Source organism: Varanus komodoensis, unplaced genomic scaffold, assembly GCF_004798865.1.
Source record: "Varanus komodoensis strain SLA01 unplaced genomic scaffold, ASM479886v1 scaffold3, whole genome shotgun sequence".
In the NCBI taxonomy this organism is placed as follows: domain Eukaryota; kingdom Metazoa; phylum Chordata; class Lepidosauria; order Squamata; family Varanidae; genus Varanus; species Varanus komodoensis.
The window spans coordinates 65,331,874-65,344,617 of NW_025335761.1; the positions used below are offsets into that span (position 1 = coordinate 65,331,874).

A 12,744-nucleotide genomic window follows, 5' to 3' on the forward strand; every position below is an offset into this window, starting at 1 on the left:
AAGGCCTCGTGCGCGCATGGGGGTGGTGCGCATGGGGGGCTGAGAAATGTGCACGCTCGGCGAGGACGGGAGTGCCACGAATCCGTTCGTATTCAGAGCCCGTAACGGATGTGTGGGATCGGAGGAGCAGTCCCTGGAGCAGCGGCAGGAAGAGTCCTCACTTCGCATGCCCAGCGGTGCTGCCTCAGCAAGAAGGAGGTGTGACCTTGAGCCTTCGCGTGTGATTGTCTTTGATTTGTCCATTGAACAGGCCTTTAAATCGGCAGAAAAGAAGACCAAGCAGACGCTGAAAGAAGTTCAAACTGTCAGCACCATTCAGAAGGCTAGAAAGGTTTACTGGTGAGCGGCTGGACCTGGGCCCAAATACGTGGCTGTTGGAAGCGCCCGAGGTCTTTTTTCTTGGTTGGGCAAAATTGAAAAGAGGCAAGAGTTGAGTTCAGGGCCTAAGAGTGAAATGTTAGGGTGTTTTATGCGGGGACCCCCGGTCTTTGGTGGAGGAGGATAGCCGGGGAGGGCTGATGCGGCCCCAGCAAGCATGAAGTGTTCATTGGAAAGAGTGTCCCCCCCCCCAGCCCAATCTGGCTTGGCACAGTTCCAGGACGTGTGCAGCTTGTTTGCGGAGCTGGATCAAACAGGCACTGCCGCAGTCTCTCCCGGCCTTCCCTGGGGCGAGCCCGGCTTCTCTGCCTTATTTCAAATCCTCCTCCTCCAACCAGGGACCTTCCAGAAGGGCTGCAGCACTGCCCCCAGTGCGCTGGAAATGGTGTACGCCAGCAAGTCTGAAGAGCCCCAGTTACGGGGAAGGCTGTTCTCACTCAGCCGTGTTCCTGCAAAACCAAAGCGATTGTCTAGGTCTGAGTGGTCTATGTCAAAACACGATCGCCTGCTTGAGAATGCTTGAGACAGTTCCGGGGTGCTCAGGTGGGCGATATCCTGGCCCTTCCAAAGTCCCGCTTCTCTCTAAGTGGGACATGGTCATTCCAGAGGCTGTGGGGACCGGTCCCCATTTTGATAGGCCTGCAGTCAGTTTTGCAGAAGCCCCAGTGGGTTCGCAGTGACTCCTAAGCTCCACAGGGCAGAGCTCACTGCAGAGAGGTAAAGGATGGGGAGTGGGTGGCCTTTGCTGGACTACAAATCCCATCATTCCTCACTGGCTATGCCGGCGAGGTGTGAGCTGCAGCTCGCTTCCCAACCCGTCCAAAGTGCGACAGTCACTGCTTGCCGGAGTCTTTGTGGGCCACATGCCATGAAAAGAGCAGTACCTGCCCCCTCGTGCACCTAATCCAGTGATGGCGAAACCGTGGCACGCGTGGCACAGAGCCCTCTCTGTCGGCACGCAAGCCCAGTCGCCCCAGCATTGCCCCAGCAGCCGAGCATCGGATAACAGCCCACACAGGGGCCATGCGCATGCTCAGAAAGGAGTAGCAGCGCCAGGCGATGACGTCACGAACCGTGACTCATTAGCTGCGACTCATCCAAGCTTTCGCATGGCCAGTCGGTGCGCTGCCAAGGATGGATGGATCGATGGCTAGATAGATAGATTTGCTTGGACTGGCTGTGAGTTGTTTTTTTCTAAACTAAAGCCTTCGTTTTCAGGTTTTCTTACAGTGTTGGCGCTTGGCAATAAATAAGTGGGTTTGGGGTTGCAGTTTGGGCACGCGGTCTCTAAAAGGTTTACCATCACTGACCTAATCCAAGGGAGCTGCGAGATTCGCGGGTGGCGGGGTGGCATGAGCATCCTTTCTCTTTGTACCGATGCTTTTTGGTCTGGCTCGATGTCCTCTGGCAGGTTTGAGAAATTCCTGTGGTTCCTCAGTTCGGAGAACTACCTCGTGATAGCTGGGCGAGACCAACAGCAAAACGAAATGATTGTCAAGAGATACCTGAGGCCAGGTGAGTCTGGCTCTCTGTTCAGGCACAGGTGGTCAGGACTCTGTTCATCCACCGAGCTGAATGTGCACAACCCCATGATGCCAGTTTGAATCCCCAGGTTGCCCTTGAACCTGTCCGGAAAAGAGGGAGCTGGTGGTGGGAGAGCCACTCTCCATCCCCGTGACTGTGCGGGCAGCTTGCGTGGAGGTTAATTAGTGCTCGTTGCGCGATCTTTGGTATTTGCCCTGACCAAAGCTGAGCTGCACACATCGGTTTTATTACTCATTTGGGCGCGTTTTCTGTTCTAAGTGAGTGGCTCTAGTGCTCAGTAAGCGCCTCAAATGAGGAATCGCCGCTTGGCTTCTGACTGACTCAGTGTGCCGCGATCACGTGGCTTGTCCAGAGTGCGAGGAGGGAAGGTCCCAGAGAGGTCCGCCTGGCGCCGTCGTTATTTGTTTTTCGGCGCCAGGTGAAGACCTTTTTATTTAAGCAGCATTTTAAATGTTAATATTATTGAATTTTATTTGGCTGGGGCGGCTTATTTTATTCTACTGTCTATATTTTAATTGTTATTGTTTTAATTTATTGTGTATTTTATTCAATGTTGTGAGCCGCCCCGAGGCTTCGGCAAGGGGCGGCATAGAAATGTTTTAATAAATAAATAAATGAGGATTCGGCACGTCCACGGAAACAGAGCGCGCACGGGTGTGGCGTTACTGGCCGCATCCTGTTCGTGCTGCCACCTCGGTGCGAGGATCGGACCGCTAGCTGTGTGTCCCTCGTGGGGCCCTGAGGACCCACGGAAAGCCGCCGCAAGAAGCTGCTGTCGAAAAATGCCTGGAACGCTGTCCTCAGCGCCAGCGCCGCTTGGCCCAAACCCTGGGGGGTCCAGACTGGGGAGGTTCTCCTGCTTAAGCATCCGCAGCACCTCCGCACTCACTCAGATGATCGCCGGGGCCTTCTCCCCGCACTCTCATTTATGTATTTAAATTATTTATCTCCTGTCCTATATGCCAAGCGTCTCAGGGTGGCTGACAGAAATCGAAACGAGCGGACCCTAATCAAACCCCCCCTAACAGCCGTCGCTTCTGTCTCTGCCTAAGGGGACATCTACGTGCACGCAGATCTTCACGGAGCAACCAGCTGCGTGGTCAAGAACCCGACAGGTACTGCTTTCCGGGAAAGATGTTTGGGGAGAGGAGCCCATGAGCGATGGCTCCCCCCCGCTCTTATCTTTCCGTCCCGGGAGTCAGAGCCAGGGTGGGGGTGTTCCCTGAGACCTCTGGCTGGCTGTGGAGGCAAACGGACGCACTCTCTCCAGCGAGCTTCCCCGGCAAGCGGTGTGGGGTTCGGGGTGTGGGCCGCCCGCATGTGAACTTGCTGCCGGTGCTGCTGTTCCAGGGGACCCGATCCCTCCGCGGACGCTCACCGAGGCAGGGACGATGGCTCTGTGCTACAGCGCAGCCTGGGACGCCCGGGTCATCACTAGCGCCTGGTGGGTGTATCATCATCAGGTAATGAGGTCTCGGGGGGTCTCCTGTGCCCGCATGACCTGCCCGGAAAACGGGCCCCTTCGCTGCTCTAAGCCGGACAGGGCCGCCGCTGCATGCCGTGAAAGCCATGGCTGCTCTGGGGGCCAGGCTCCCTCCGCAGAGCCCCAGAACTTCCGCAGGCGGCTTCAGCGTTGCGTCAAAGGCTGTGTGCTTCCGCGCTCGGCAGGCCAGTTTGCCTGTGCCTTGCGCACCTTGCTGTGGAAAAACGGCTTTGCCAGGGGGTCACACAAGGCCAAGCAGCTTCCTGCAAGAATGGGCCCCGATCCACGGGTGCGCCAGCCCCCAGAAAGGCAGGTGTCCTTTGGCTGCAGGAGACCAGCCCGCCGCAACCTCCTGGCCCCGCTGGACAGCAGCTCCTGGAGCCGTGCTGGCCGGGAATTAGAGGAGCCGCGTCCAGCACAGCGGGAGGCGCCAGCATGGGCACGGCTGCCCGCCGCAAACACTGCCGTGCTCCGGAGGTCTCCGCGGAAGCAAGCCGCTTTTCTGAGGGCCGTTGCCAGCGTTTTCCGAGCCTTGTGCCTGGTGGAGCTGCAGCGCCTGCAGCGGGGGCTTCGGTGCTTCTCGCCCTGCATGCGGACAGCGGGTGGGCTAGGGGCCGCTCTGCCTCTCCCCGGGGTAGCGTTCCTGCTGAGGCTCCCGCTGCTGCCACGAGCCTCAGAGCCCTCCAAACACTGCCCCTTCCGGTGTGACAGTGTCTCCGGCATGGGGAGGGGCCGCCAGGCTAGAGCTGCTCGCTCCCTGGGCTCAGACCTTCGGCTGGGGAAGGAGCCCGAGGTGCGTGATTCTCCCTGCAGGGGGGCCGCCTGCCCGTGGGGGGCTGTCCTGGGAGGCGTGCGTGCAGGGAGAGGTGGAGGATGGGCAGCCTCCCCTGTCCAGGCGCAGAAGGGGCAGGACGGAAGGGGCGCGAGCCGGAGGCAGCCGCAGTGGGGGCCGCGCCGCAGGAGGCCCTGCTCCGTCCTCTTCCGGGGCGTCCCTTCCTCTCCCCTGCCGCTTCAAAGAGCTCTTTCAGCAAGCCAGGCGCAACCCTGGGGGCGTCGTGAGCAGTGCCGGGCCGTCTTGCACACCGGGCACCGGCGGGGGCGTTCTCACTGTGTGCGAGGAGAGGCGTGCAGCCTCAGGAAAGTCCCGGGCTGGCTTGGAGCATCAGTGTGGGGAGCTGCCGCCGCTGAGGGAGGGTCCGGTCCAGAGGCAGGTTCTGTGTTCCAGCAACGGCTGTAAGACCGGCCCCGTTCTGCAAGGGCCTCCCCCACCCCACCCCACCCCATCCCCCCTTCTGTCACTTCTGTTCAGTACTTCTGCTTCATCACTTTCTCCACGCAGGTTTCGAAAACCGCTCCTACCGGAGAGTACCTCACCACAGGAAGCTTCATGGTCCGAGGTGAGGCCCGGTTCGGGGGGCCCTGTGCGGTTCCCCGTGGCTCCCGCGCTGGTCTGTGGGGTGGGGGCGGACTGGGGCCGTCTGCTCTGTGAGGAGGGGGTTTCTCATTCGCGGCCAGACTCCACTTCTGTGTGGCCCGGCTGAGCCGTGATCGTGTCTCTTGCTTTTTCCAGGGAAGAAGAATTTCCTGCCTCCTTCTTACCTGATGATGGGCTTTAGCTTCTTATTTAAGGTGATGGTTTGTCGTTAGGCCGTTCAGCAGCCATGCGCATTGACTCTCGCGTGTCCCGCTGGAACAGGGCAGCCTTCCGACATGCGGCTCTGCCAGCTCCCGCCCCAGTCGTGTTTGAAACACTCCGCAAATGCTTCCCTGAACTTCCGCGCAAGCCAAATCGCCTTTTGTCTGCCTCCGCCACAGCTCCACCTTTCAGCGGTGCGGCAGTGGCAGGTGGGGCCTCAGAGAGGAGCGGAGGGCCCAGATGGGCCGTGTGTTGCTCACCTGCTTTTGGCACCATCGCCCAGAGCCTTTTTGGAATACCTGGGCATTCCTGGATCAGAAGCGGGCTGGGCCTGGGCGTGAGCAGGAGCTGCCTCTGTGGTTGACTTGTCCCCGGAGGGGAGGAAGGGCCCGCGGTTGCAGGAAGGCTTTTGCTCCGCAGAGTCTGCTTGGCATCTTTAATGAGCCAAGGGAGACGCGTAGGATCTGCTTGGGTGCACCACCCAAGTAGGGCTTGTTGTCCTGATCCAGAAGGTATCTCATGCCTTGTAATGCACGAGTAAAACAAATAGCCTAAATGAAATAAATAATAAATCCAGAGGGTGGATAAGTGAGAGATACCGCTGCTCATCTCTGTGTGCTTCAGCAATAAAGCACAACCTCCGTTATAGTTGACACTCGCGTTTCAACACGCGAGCTCTCAAGTCGGCTCGTGCCGGGAGTCAGGCATGTTGTGGGGTCTGTTCCAGGAGGGCTGGCCTGAGCTGCCCGGGAATTTTGCTCGCAGCCGCTGACACGTCGTCTCTGCCCTCCCCCAGGTGGACGAATCGTGTGTGTGGCGGCACCAGGGCGAGCGGAAGGTCAAGGTGCAAGATGAAGACATGGGGACCGTGACCAGCAGCACCAGTGAGCTGGCGGCGGAGGAGACGGAGCCCTTAGGTCTGCTGCCAACGGCGCGCTCCCCTCGGGGTGCCCAGGGGCTCAGTCCGTCCTCCACAGGCTGCCAGGGAGCCTCTGAGGGAAGCCCGGCCGGGGGGCAGCGTGCCCCTGCGTCCACCTGGCGGGCCTCCTGGGAGGGGGAGATGGGGAGGAGTGAAAGGTAGCAGCGCCCAGGTGTTCTGTTCTGGGAAGGAACTCTGCAGCGCACGCACCTTAAGCTTCTGCAGCGAGGAGCGGCTCTAGAGAGCAGCTGAAAAATCTGGTGCGGGGCCCAGATTGTGGGGGGGGCTGCCCCTGCCCCAGACCCGTGCCAACCTTGTGCCCTGCCCCGTGCCTGCCTGCCCGCCTGCCCCAAGCGCTGTCTTGCCAGGAGCTGTTCTCTGGGAGCGACGGGTGCTGTGGCCCGCCCCTCGGCAGCCGGTCCTCAGGCTCCGGGTTCGGGTTGGGTGCCGCGGGCTCCGTGCTGCCGGACCAGCACAGCCCACCTCCGCGCCTGGGGCCGGGGGCCGTGGTGCAAGGGGATGTGGCCTGCCGGAGGGGCTTCTCCCGAGCGGTGGCTTCCTGGGCCAGGGTGGCTTTCCCCGGGGTGGTCCGAGAGCCCGTGGACCCCCCAGGAACCCGCTGGTGCCAGGGCTGGCCAAGGGCCTCCTCCTCCTCCTCCGCAGCCTCTTGGGCGCATGCTGGCCGTGCAGGAGGGTGGGGCCCCACAGACCCCTGCCCCTTCTCGGGCGTGCCGTTGCGCCTCCCCTCCCGTTCGAATGCCAGGAGCTGCCATGTTTGTGCTGTGCGTCCTGAGCCACAAACGCAGCTCAGCCCCCCGTCCCCGGCTGTTCCCCAGACGCGCCAGAGGGAGACGACAGCAGCAGCGAGGCGGGGGAGGCCACGGACGGGCCTGAGGAGGGGGAAGTGCGCCAGCCCGAGGGCGAAGGGCACGGTGCAGGCGACGCTCCGGAAGGATCCTCCGGCTCCGAGGAGGAGGGGCAGGAGGCCGCGCAGGAGGCCTCGGAGGAGATGCGCTTTCCAGACACGACCATCGATCTGTCGCACCTCCAGGCTCAGAGGTAATTGGGTCAGGCCAAGCTCCCGTCCTGCTCTTGGGGCCGTGGGGAAGGGGCACCGGCCACGTTTGGGGGGCAGCTGAGTGCGCGGGATGAGCCTCGGCTGGCTCGCTCCCGGGACATGGCGCCCGGCCCGGCCTGGCCCGGCCCCTCGCTCTCACCCAGCTGTGCTCCTTTTAAGTGGGGCCCAGGACCGCCTCTGCCCCACACCACTGCGTGACTACCCAGAAGCGACATCTGCAAGGGCGTCCTGGGGGGGCCGGGGTGGGAGAGCGCCAGCTGGACCTGCTGAGGGCGCCGTGCAGCTCAGGGCTTCCTGAGGGGGGCTCGCCTGGCATCCTGCCGGGCGGTGGGGATGCAGTACCTTCCTCAGCCGGGGCAGATGTCCACATCCCTGGAGGAAGGGCCTTGGCCCCTTCCTGTGGAGGCGGGAAAGGCCAGCCGCTCGCCTGATTCCTTGAGTCTTGATGCTGGTGGACACCTGGACACACAGACACACACACACACCCCCGCTTTGCTTTGTGCTGCAGATCCCGGCTGCACCCGACACCCAGAGAGGACGCCGTGCCTGCGGTGAGCTCTTGGCTGCTGGCAGGGGGGCGGGTGCCCTGTTCGCCCCGAGGGCTGCACTCCTTGCGGGGGTGGGGGGGCAGCCAGAGCCGGGGGGGCCCAGGCGGAAAGCTGTTCCAACGCCTTCGAGGGGCAGCTGCTTCGAGGGGCAGCTGAGGATGCCCAAAGCTGGGAAGCTGCCGGCCGGTGGGGGGCTGGGGAAAGGAGCAGGGCCGCCTGGAGGCTGCAGGGCTGGATGGGTGTGGGGGAGCGATGCTTTGGGGCCCCCCTGCGGAGAGCAGGGGGGCCTCATGCCTTTCCCTTCGCAGGGTGACGGCAGGAACCAGGGCCGGAGGCACCGCTCGGCCAGGGAGCGGAGGTAGGCGCCGGCCGGGGAGTCTCGCCCCCCGTGGCTCCCTCCCCGCCCCTCCCCATTGGCTTCCGTGGCACCCCAGCCTGCATGCAGAGCCAGGGGGTGGCGGGGTGGCCAGTGGGGCCTGCCTCCTCTTCTGCCTGAGGTGCCCTTTCTGCGGAGTGGCGCAGAAACCAGTCAGCCCACTGGGGCGCCGGGGAGGGTCTGAAGTGCTCCTTTTCCCCAGGGAGATGAAGAAGAAGGCGCAGCCAAGTGAGCCGGAGGAGCCTGACCCGCCAAGGGGGAGGGAAGAGGGGGAAGGGGCCCAGCCCGCGCCTCCTCCCCGCCCCAGCAAGAACGTGGGTGCCCAGCAGCCCGTGAAGCGGGGCCAGAAGGTAGGCGGAAGCCCGCGATGGGGGCGGCGCACTCGGAGGGCGCAGGCCCGCCGGGGCCGAGCGGCTTGGCTCGCCGCCCCATGCCGCCGGGGCCGCCCCGCAAGCTCCGAGGAAGCCCTCCCAGCCCGTGGGGCGAGCCTCTGCGATGCCCTGGCCTGGGCCTTCGGGGGCTTGGCCGCCACAGCTGCTCCTTCCAGCTCTTGCCAGCGGTGCCCCCATCTCCCTCTCTCTCTCACTGGCAGAGCAAGCTGAAGAAAATCCGGGAGAAGTACAAGGACCAGGACGAGGAGGACCGGGAGCTGATCATGCAGCTGCTGGGCGTAAGTCGGAGCTGTGGCGCACCCCCCCCCCCGCTCTGGGGGTGCTCCCCTGCCCTCCCCCCCCGGGCCCTAATCCTGTGCTCTGCCCCATCCAGTCCGCAGGGTCAGCCAAAGACGAGAAGCCGAAGAAAGCCAGGAAGGGAAAGACGGGCCAGGACCAGGCGAGGAAGCAGCCCCAGAAGCTCCGGCAGGCCCAGAGGCCAGTGGAGCGGGCCAGGATCGAGGAGCTGACCCCCGAATTCCAGGGCATCGCTCTGGAGGAGGACCCAGACGAGAAGGTGAGCGCTGCAGGCAGCTGGTGGCGTCTTCCTCCCGGGCTCTGCCCGCCTTCTTGGAAAGCCACCCGGGTCCGTGGCCCTCGCTGCCTTTCGAGGAAGCGGGTTCCATCGTTCAGTGTTGCTCTGCGTCCCTTCTCTCTTTCCGGCAGACTCCCACCCTCGCCAGGCACTTGCGGGAAGACCTCCTGGTTGGGGGTGGAGAGCAGCCTTGGTCTGAATGGCTGGTTCAGGGCGTGGGGCAGGGAGCAGAGCGAGCCCCACCCTGAGTCCTGCTTGCCTCGCTGGGCTTTAGGGCAAGCGCCAGCGACTGGCTGGCCCCCAGTTCCCGGGGCTACTAGCGTCGTCGCAGAACCCCACAGCGGAGTGGCGCTGCGACCAAATGTTGCAGCGTAACCGCCTCTCCTGCCAGAACGCAGCCGCTCAGGACGCCAGCCAGTCTTGCCCGCTTCAGAGAGGCTGTGAGGGACTGAAACAGGGCACTGCCCCCCCCCCCCACATTTTTGGCTTTTCTTCTCCAGCTGGCCCTCCCTCATGCGCCACCCTCCTCAAGCTGTTTGTGTGTATTTCGTTAATGCTGCTGCTTTGGCTGCTTTTCGAAGTGGGGAGGTGCCCCTGCCCCTGCCAGGGCGGGCCGCTCCTTCTCCAGCGGTTCCGTCTGGGCTCGGCAGCGGGCAGCTGTCTCCGAGTGAGGTCGCCTCCGGGCGCAACCTCTGCCCGGCCATGCCGTCTTCTGAAGAAGGCTCAGCGCCTCGTTTGCCCTTTGCAGGAGGAGCACGATCCAGACCTCCACACCCACGAGGTAATTCGGGGCGATTTCTGGGATCCGGGGGCCCCTTGCCCCAAAGAGAAGGGAGCTGCATCCTGGGGAGGAGGGGGACATGTAGGAACACCCCACCCGGGAGGTGCTGTCCAGTCGGCTGGACACTCCTCCCTCACATGGGTTTCTGCCGCTGCAGCTGGTGCCACAAGCGGCTTTTCTACCACCGCTTTGCTGCATGAAGTGGGCAAAGCTCCCTCATTCCTCCCCCTTCGGCCTCTTGAAGAGGCGTGCAGTGCATTTAAAACCAACGTGCACCATGCAGCGTCCATTTGAGGGGCGGAAGATAAAACTGATAGGATAACAGGGTTGACCCCCCCAGCGGGTGGGGGGTCTGCCAGCTCCGCCCGTGTGGCCTCACGCGGAACGCCTTCTGCGATTCCAGGAAGAGCAGACCCTGTTTGATTCCCTGACTGGGCAGCCCCACGCAGAAGACGTCCTGCTCTTCGCCATCCCGGTCTGCGCCCCGTACACCGCCATGACCAACTACAAGTGAGTGGCGCCCGCTCTTGCTGCCGTGGGTGCTGGCGGGAGTTCGCAAGCCTCCCATTAACCGCGGCTTATTTCTTCTTTTCTAGATACAAAGTCAAGCTGACGCCCGGCACGCAGAAGAAGGGAAAAGGTACTCCCCGCACTCCCTCGCTCCTCCTGGCCGCCAGTTTGTCCTGTCGGCCTGAGGGTCAGAATCAGGAGAGCGGCATTATGCAGTGAACATGTGCGTTGCGAGCAGGGTGACGCCAGTGCCGGAAAGTTCTGGGGCTCGGGCCCATAGGACGAAGCCCCTGCACATACTTGCGTGTGCCGATTCTCACGTGCTCCGACGCCTGTGTCTTAAATGAGCTGCTCCTGAGGACGCTCTTTGTGAAGAGGGACGCGTGATTTCAGGGGCGGAGGGAGCAGGAAGCACAGCGCCCGTGAGCGAAGGGCCAGCTCACCCGGGGGATCGGCCATCCTCCACGTGGTGCCCTCAAGACATGTCGGGGTGCAGCACCCCTCCCTCCCAGCCAGCGGGGCCATGGGGAAGGCTGCCACGACCCCTCCCGCCCTCCTCTGCACACGCGGCCGTCAGTCCTCGGGCGTTGGGGATCGCCACGGAGGCTGAGGCAGGCTCTGGCCCTCGCGGCCGCCTGCTTACCTGCTCTGTGCAGCTCCTGGTGCTTTTGCGGCAAGAAGGTGCCTGGCAGGGTTTGGGTGTCTGAGGAGTGGTCTGGGACGGGGACACATCTGTGGGTGCCTTTCTGTTGGGCTGTTTCACGGTTGCACCTGGTTATCTTTCACACACTGCATTGGGAGTGGGGCTCAAGCGGCAAAGAAGGATGTGTGGAAAGGCTTGGCGGGTCCTCTTTGGGGAGCCAGAGGGACCCCCCCCCTTAGATCTGCACAGGTCGTAAAACACCCACTCCTCACGCTCAGCTGTGGTGGTGAAGAACCACACAGGCGCCGAGGGCCGGCGGAGTGCTTCCCCCCCCGTGGCTACCGAAGAGCCCGGTGGTGTGGCTTGTGGGCCACCCACGCTTGCTGGGTGTGGCTGCTGTGGGCCAGTTTTCAAGGCTGTTCTTACGCACTTCCAACTCTACCGATGGGCCGTATAAAGCCGGGGCTTGTTTCAACAGCTGCCAAGACGGCTCTGCATAATTTCATGCAGTCCAAGGAGGCGACCCCCAGAGAGAAGGATCTCTTGCGCAGCGTGAAGGTAGGAGGCTGCTTCTCTCGCCGCGGTGTGGGGGTCTGTAGCCGTGGGCGAGGGCGAGCAGCACCCACCTTCCTGGCGGGTGCCGACTGCTTCCGTCCAGCCTGGGGAACGGGGCCGTGTGGTGTTTGTTCATTGGTTTCCAGTTTGAGACATTCCAAGAAAATCAGTTTAAAACGGGGATGAACTGCAGCATGGCTTGCATTAAAATCCGAGTCTCGGCAGCCCCGTTTTTGCAGTCTAGCTCAAGTTGACCTGTTTGCCGCTCCTGCTCTGCGTTTACAGCTAATCAAGACGGAATTGTGTGATTCTTTTGCATAGGATACAGAACTATCCAGGAATATTCCAGGCAAAGTGAAGGTGTCGGCCCCTAACCTCCTCAACATGAAAAAGAAGTGATGGCAGCTGCCCGCGGCTTCTCACACCTGCAGCTTCCAGCCGCCTGTGCCCAGTGCCGGGCGTGGCATCTCCTCCCTGGAGCGCCTTCCAGGTTTGCTAATAAAGTCCAGTGCTATGTTTACTGCTACTGCTTTTGTGGAAGTCAGGGGCGGGGGGGGGTAGTTGCCACACGCTGGCTCCCACTTGGTAGGCCCATACGTGGAAGGTCTTCATACGCGTCTCGTGTCGCCCGTCCTGGGTCTTTGGCAATGGAGCAAGAGCCGCGCCTCACCAAACCCCGTTGGAGGGATGCTCACGTCCATTTTCAAGCGGGGGGAAAACTGCTCTGGTTGCATCCTCCTCTTCTGGGCATCCTTGGAACGCTTCCCATGAAGCCCTGCCTGGCCTGGGCCAGGCTAAGGGAACGCCTTTCCCCGGACGTACCAGCCCGGTCCCTGCGGTCTTCATCTGAGGCCCTCCTCCGCTTTCCGCCCCCCAGTGAGGGGAAAGCCTTCTCCAGTATAGCACCCCGACTTTGGAACTCAATTCCACCGGAGAGCTGGTTGGCACCTCCTCTTCTGGCCTTCAGGTACCAACTAAAGGCATACTTGTTCCATAGTTGTTTTAATTAGGTGAATTCTAGATTTTTTAATGGAAATTTTAATCTTAATTTTGTTATGTGCTGCTGTCAATTGGGTTTAAATGCCAGATATTGAGATAATTAAATTTTAATGGTTTTTGTCTTATTTGGGGTTTTAGCTATATATTTCATTTATTTTGTTGTTTGATTTTGTTGAATCTTCAGAGTTTATTTTATTGTTATTGGCCCTTTGGTTTGAATTGTGATGTCTTTCTATTGTTTATGGATTTTAATATGATGTAAGCTGCCCAGAGAGCCTATGGCTAGTGGGGAGGCATATACATTGATTAAACAAATAATGAGCTGGA

General features: G+C 61.5%; 1 protein-coding gene across 5 annotated transcripts in view; it reads left to right on the forward strand.

Annotated features, from left to right (window-relative positions):
• The window catches only part of NEMF (nuclear export mediator factor), a 39,389-nt gene that overhangs the window by 12,646 nt on the left and 13,999 nt on the right, over positions 1-12,744 (forward strand). For 3 of the 5 annotated variants that reach the window (XR_006415302.1, XR_006415301.1, XR_006415300.1), the window contains exons 16-33: positions 251-339; positions 1,790-1,893; positions 2,976-3,038; positions 3,274-3,386; positions 4,746-4,803; positions 4,977-5,035; positions 5,839-5,959; positions 6,798-7,020; positions 7,548-7,590; positions 7,896-7,945; positions 8,166-8,313; positions 8,556-8,633; positions 8,729-8,911; positions 9,678-9,710; positions 10,114-10,220; positions 10,307-10,350; positions 11,342-11,421; positions 11,740-11,908. Coding sequence is in view for 2 of the 5 variants with exons in the window: in XM_044436035.1 (XP_044291970.1) it covers positions 251-339; positions 1,790-1,893; positions 2,976-3,038; positions 3,274-3,386; positions 4,746-4,803; positions 4,977-5,035; positions 5,839-5,959; positions 6,798-7,020; positions 7,548-7,590; positions 7,896-7,945; positions 8,166-8,313; positions 8,556-8,633; positions 8,729-8,911; positions 9,678-9,710; positions 10,114-10,220; positions 10,307-10,350; positions 11,342-11,421; positions 11,740-11,817 (1,674 nt within the window). In the remaining 3 variants the exon portion in view is untranslated. Of the gene's footprint in view, positions 1-250; positions 340-1,789; positions 1,894-2,975; positions 3,039-3,273; positions 3,387-4,745; positions 4,804-4,976; positions 5,036-5,838; positions 5,960-6,797; positions 7,021-7,547; positions 7,591-7,895; positions 7,946-8,165; positions 8,314-8,555; positions 8,634-8,728; positions 8,912-9,677; positions 9,711-10,113; positions 10,221-10,306; positions 10,351-11,341; positions 11,422-11,739 lie in introns of all 5 variants that reach the window. The other 2 variants (XM_044436035.1, XM_044436036.1) reach the window with 2 other exon arrangements.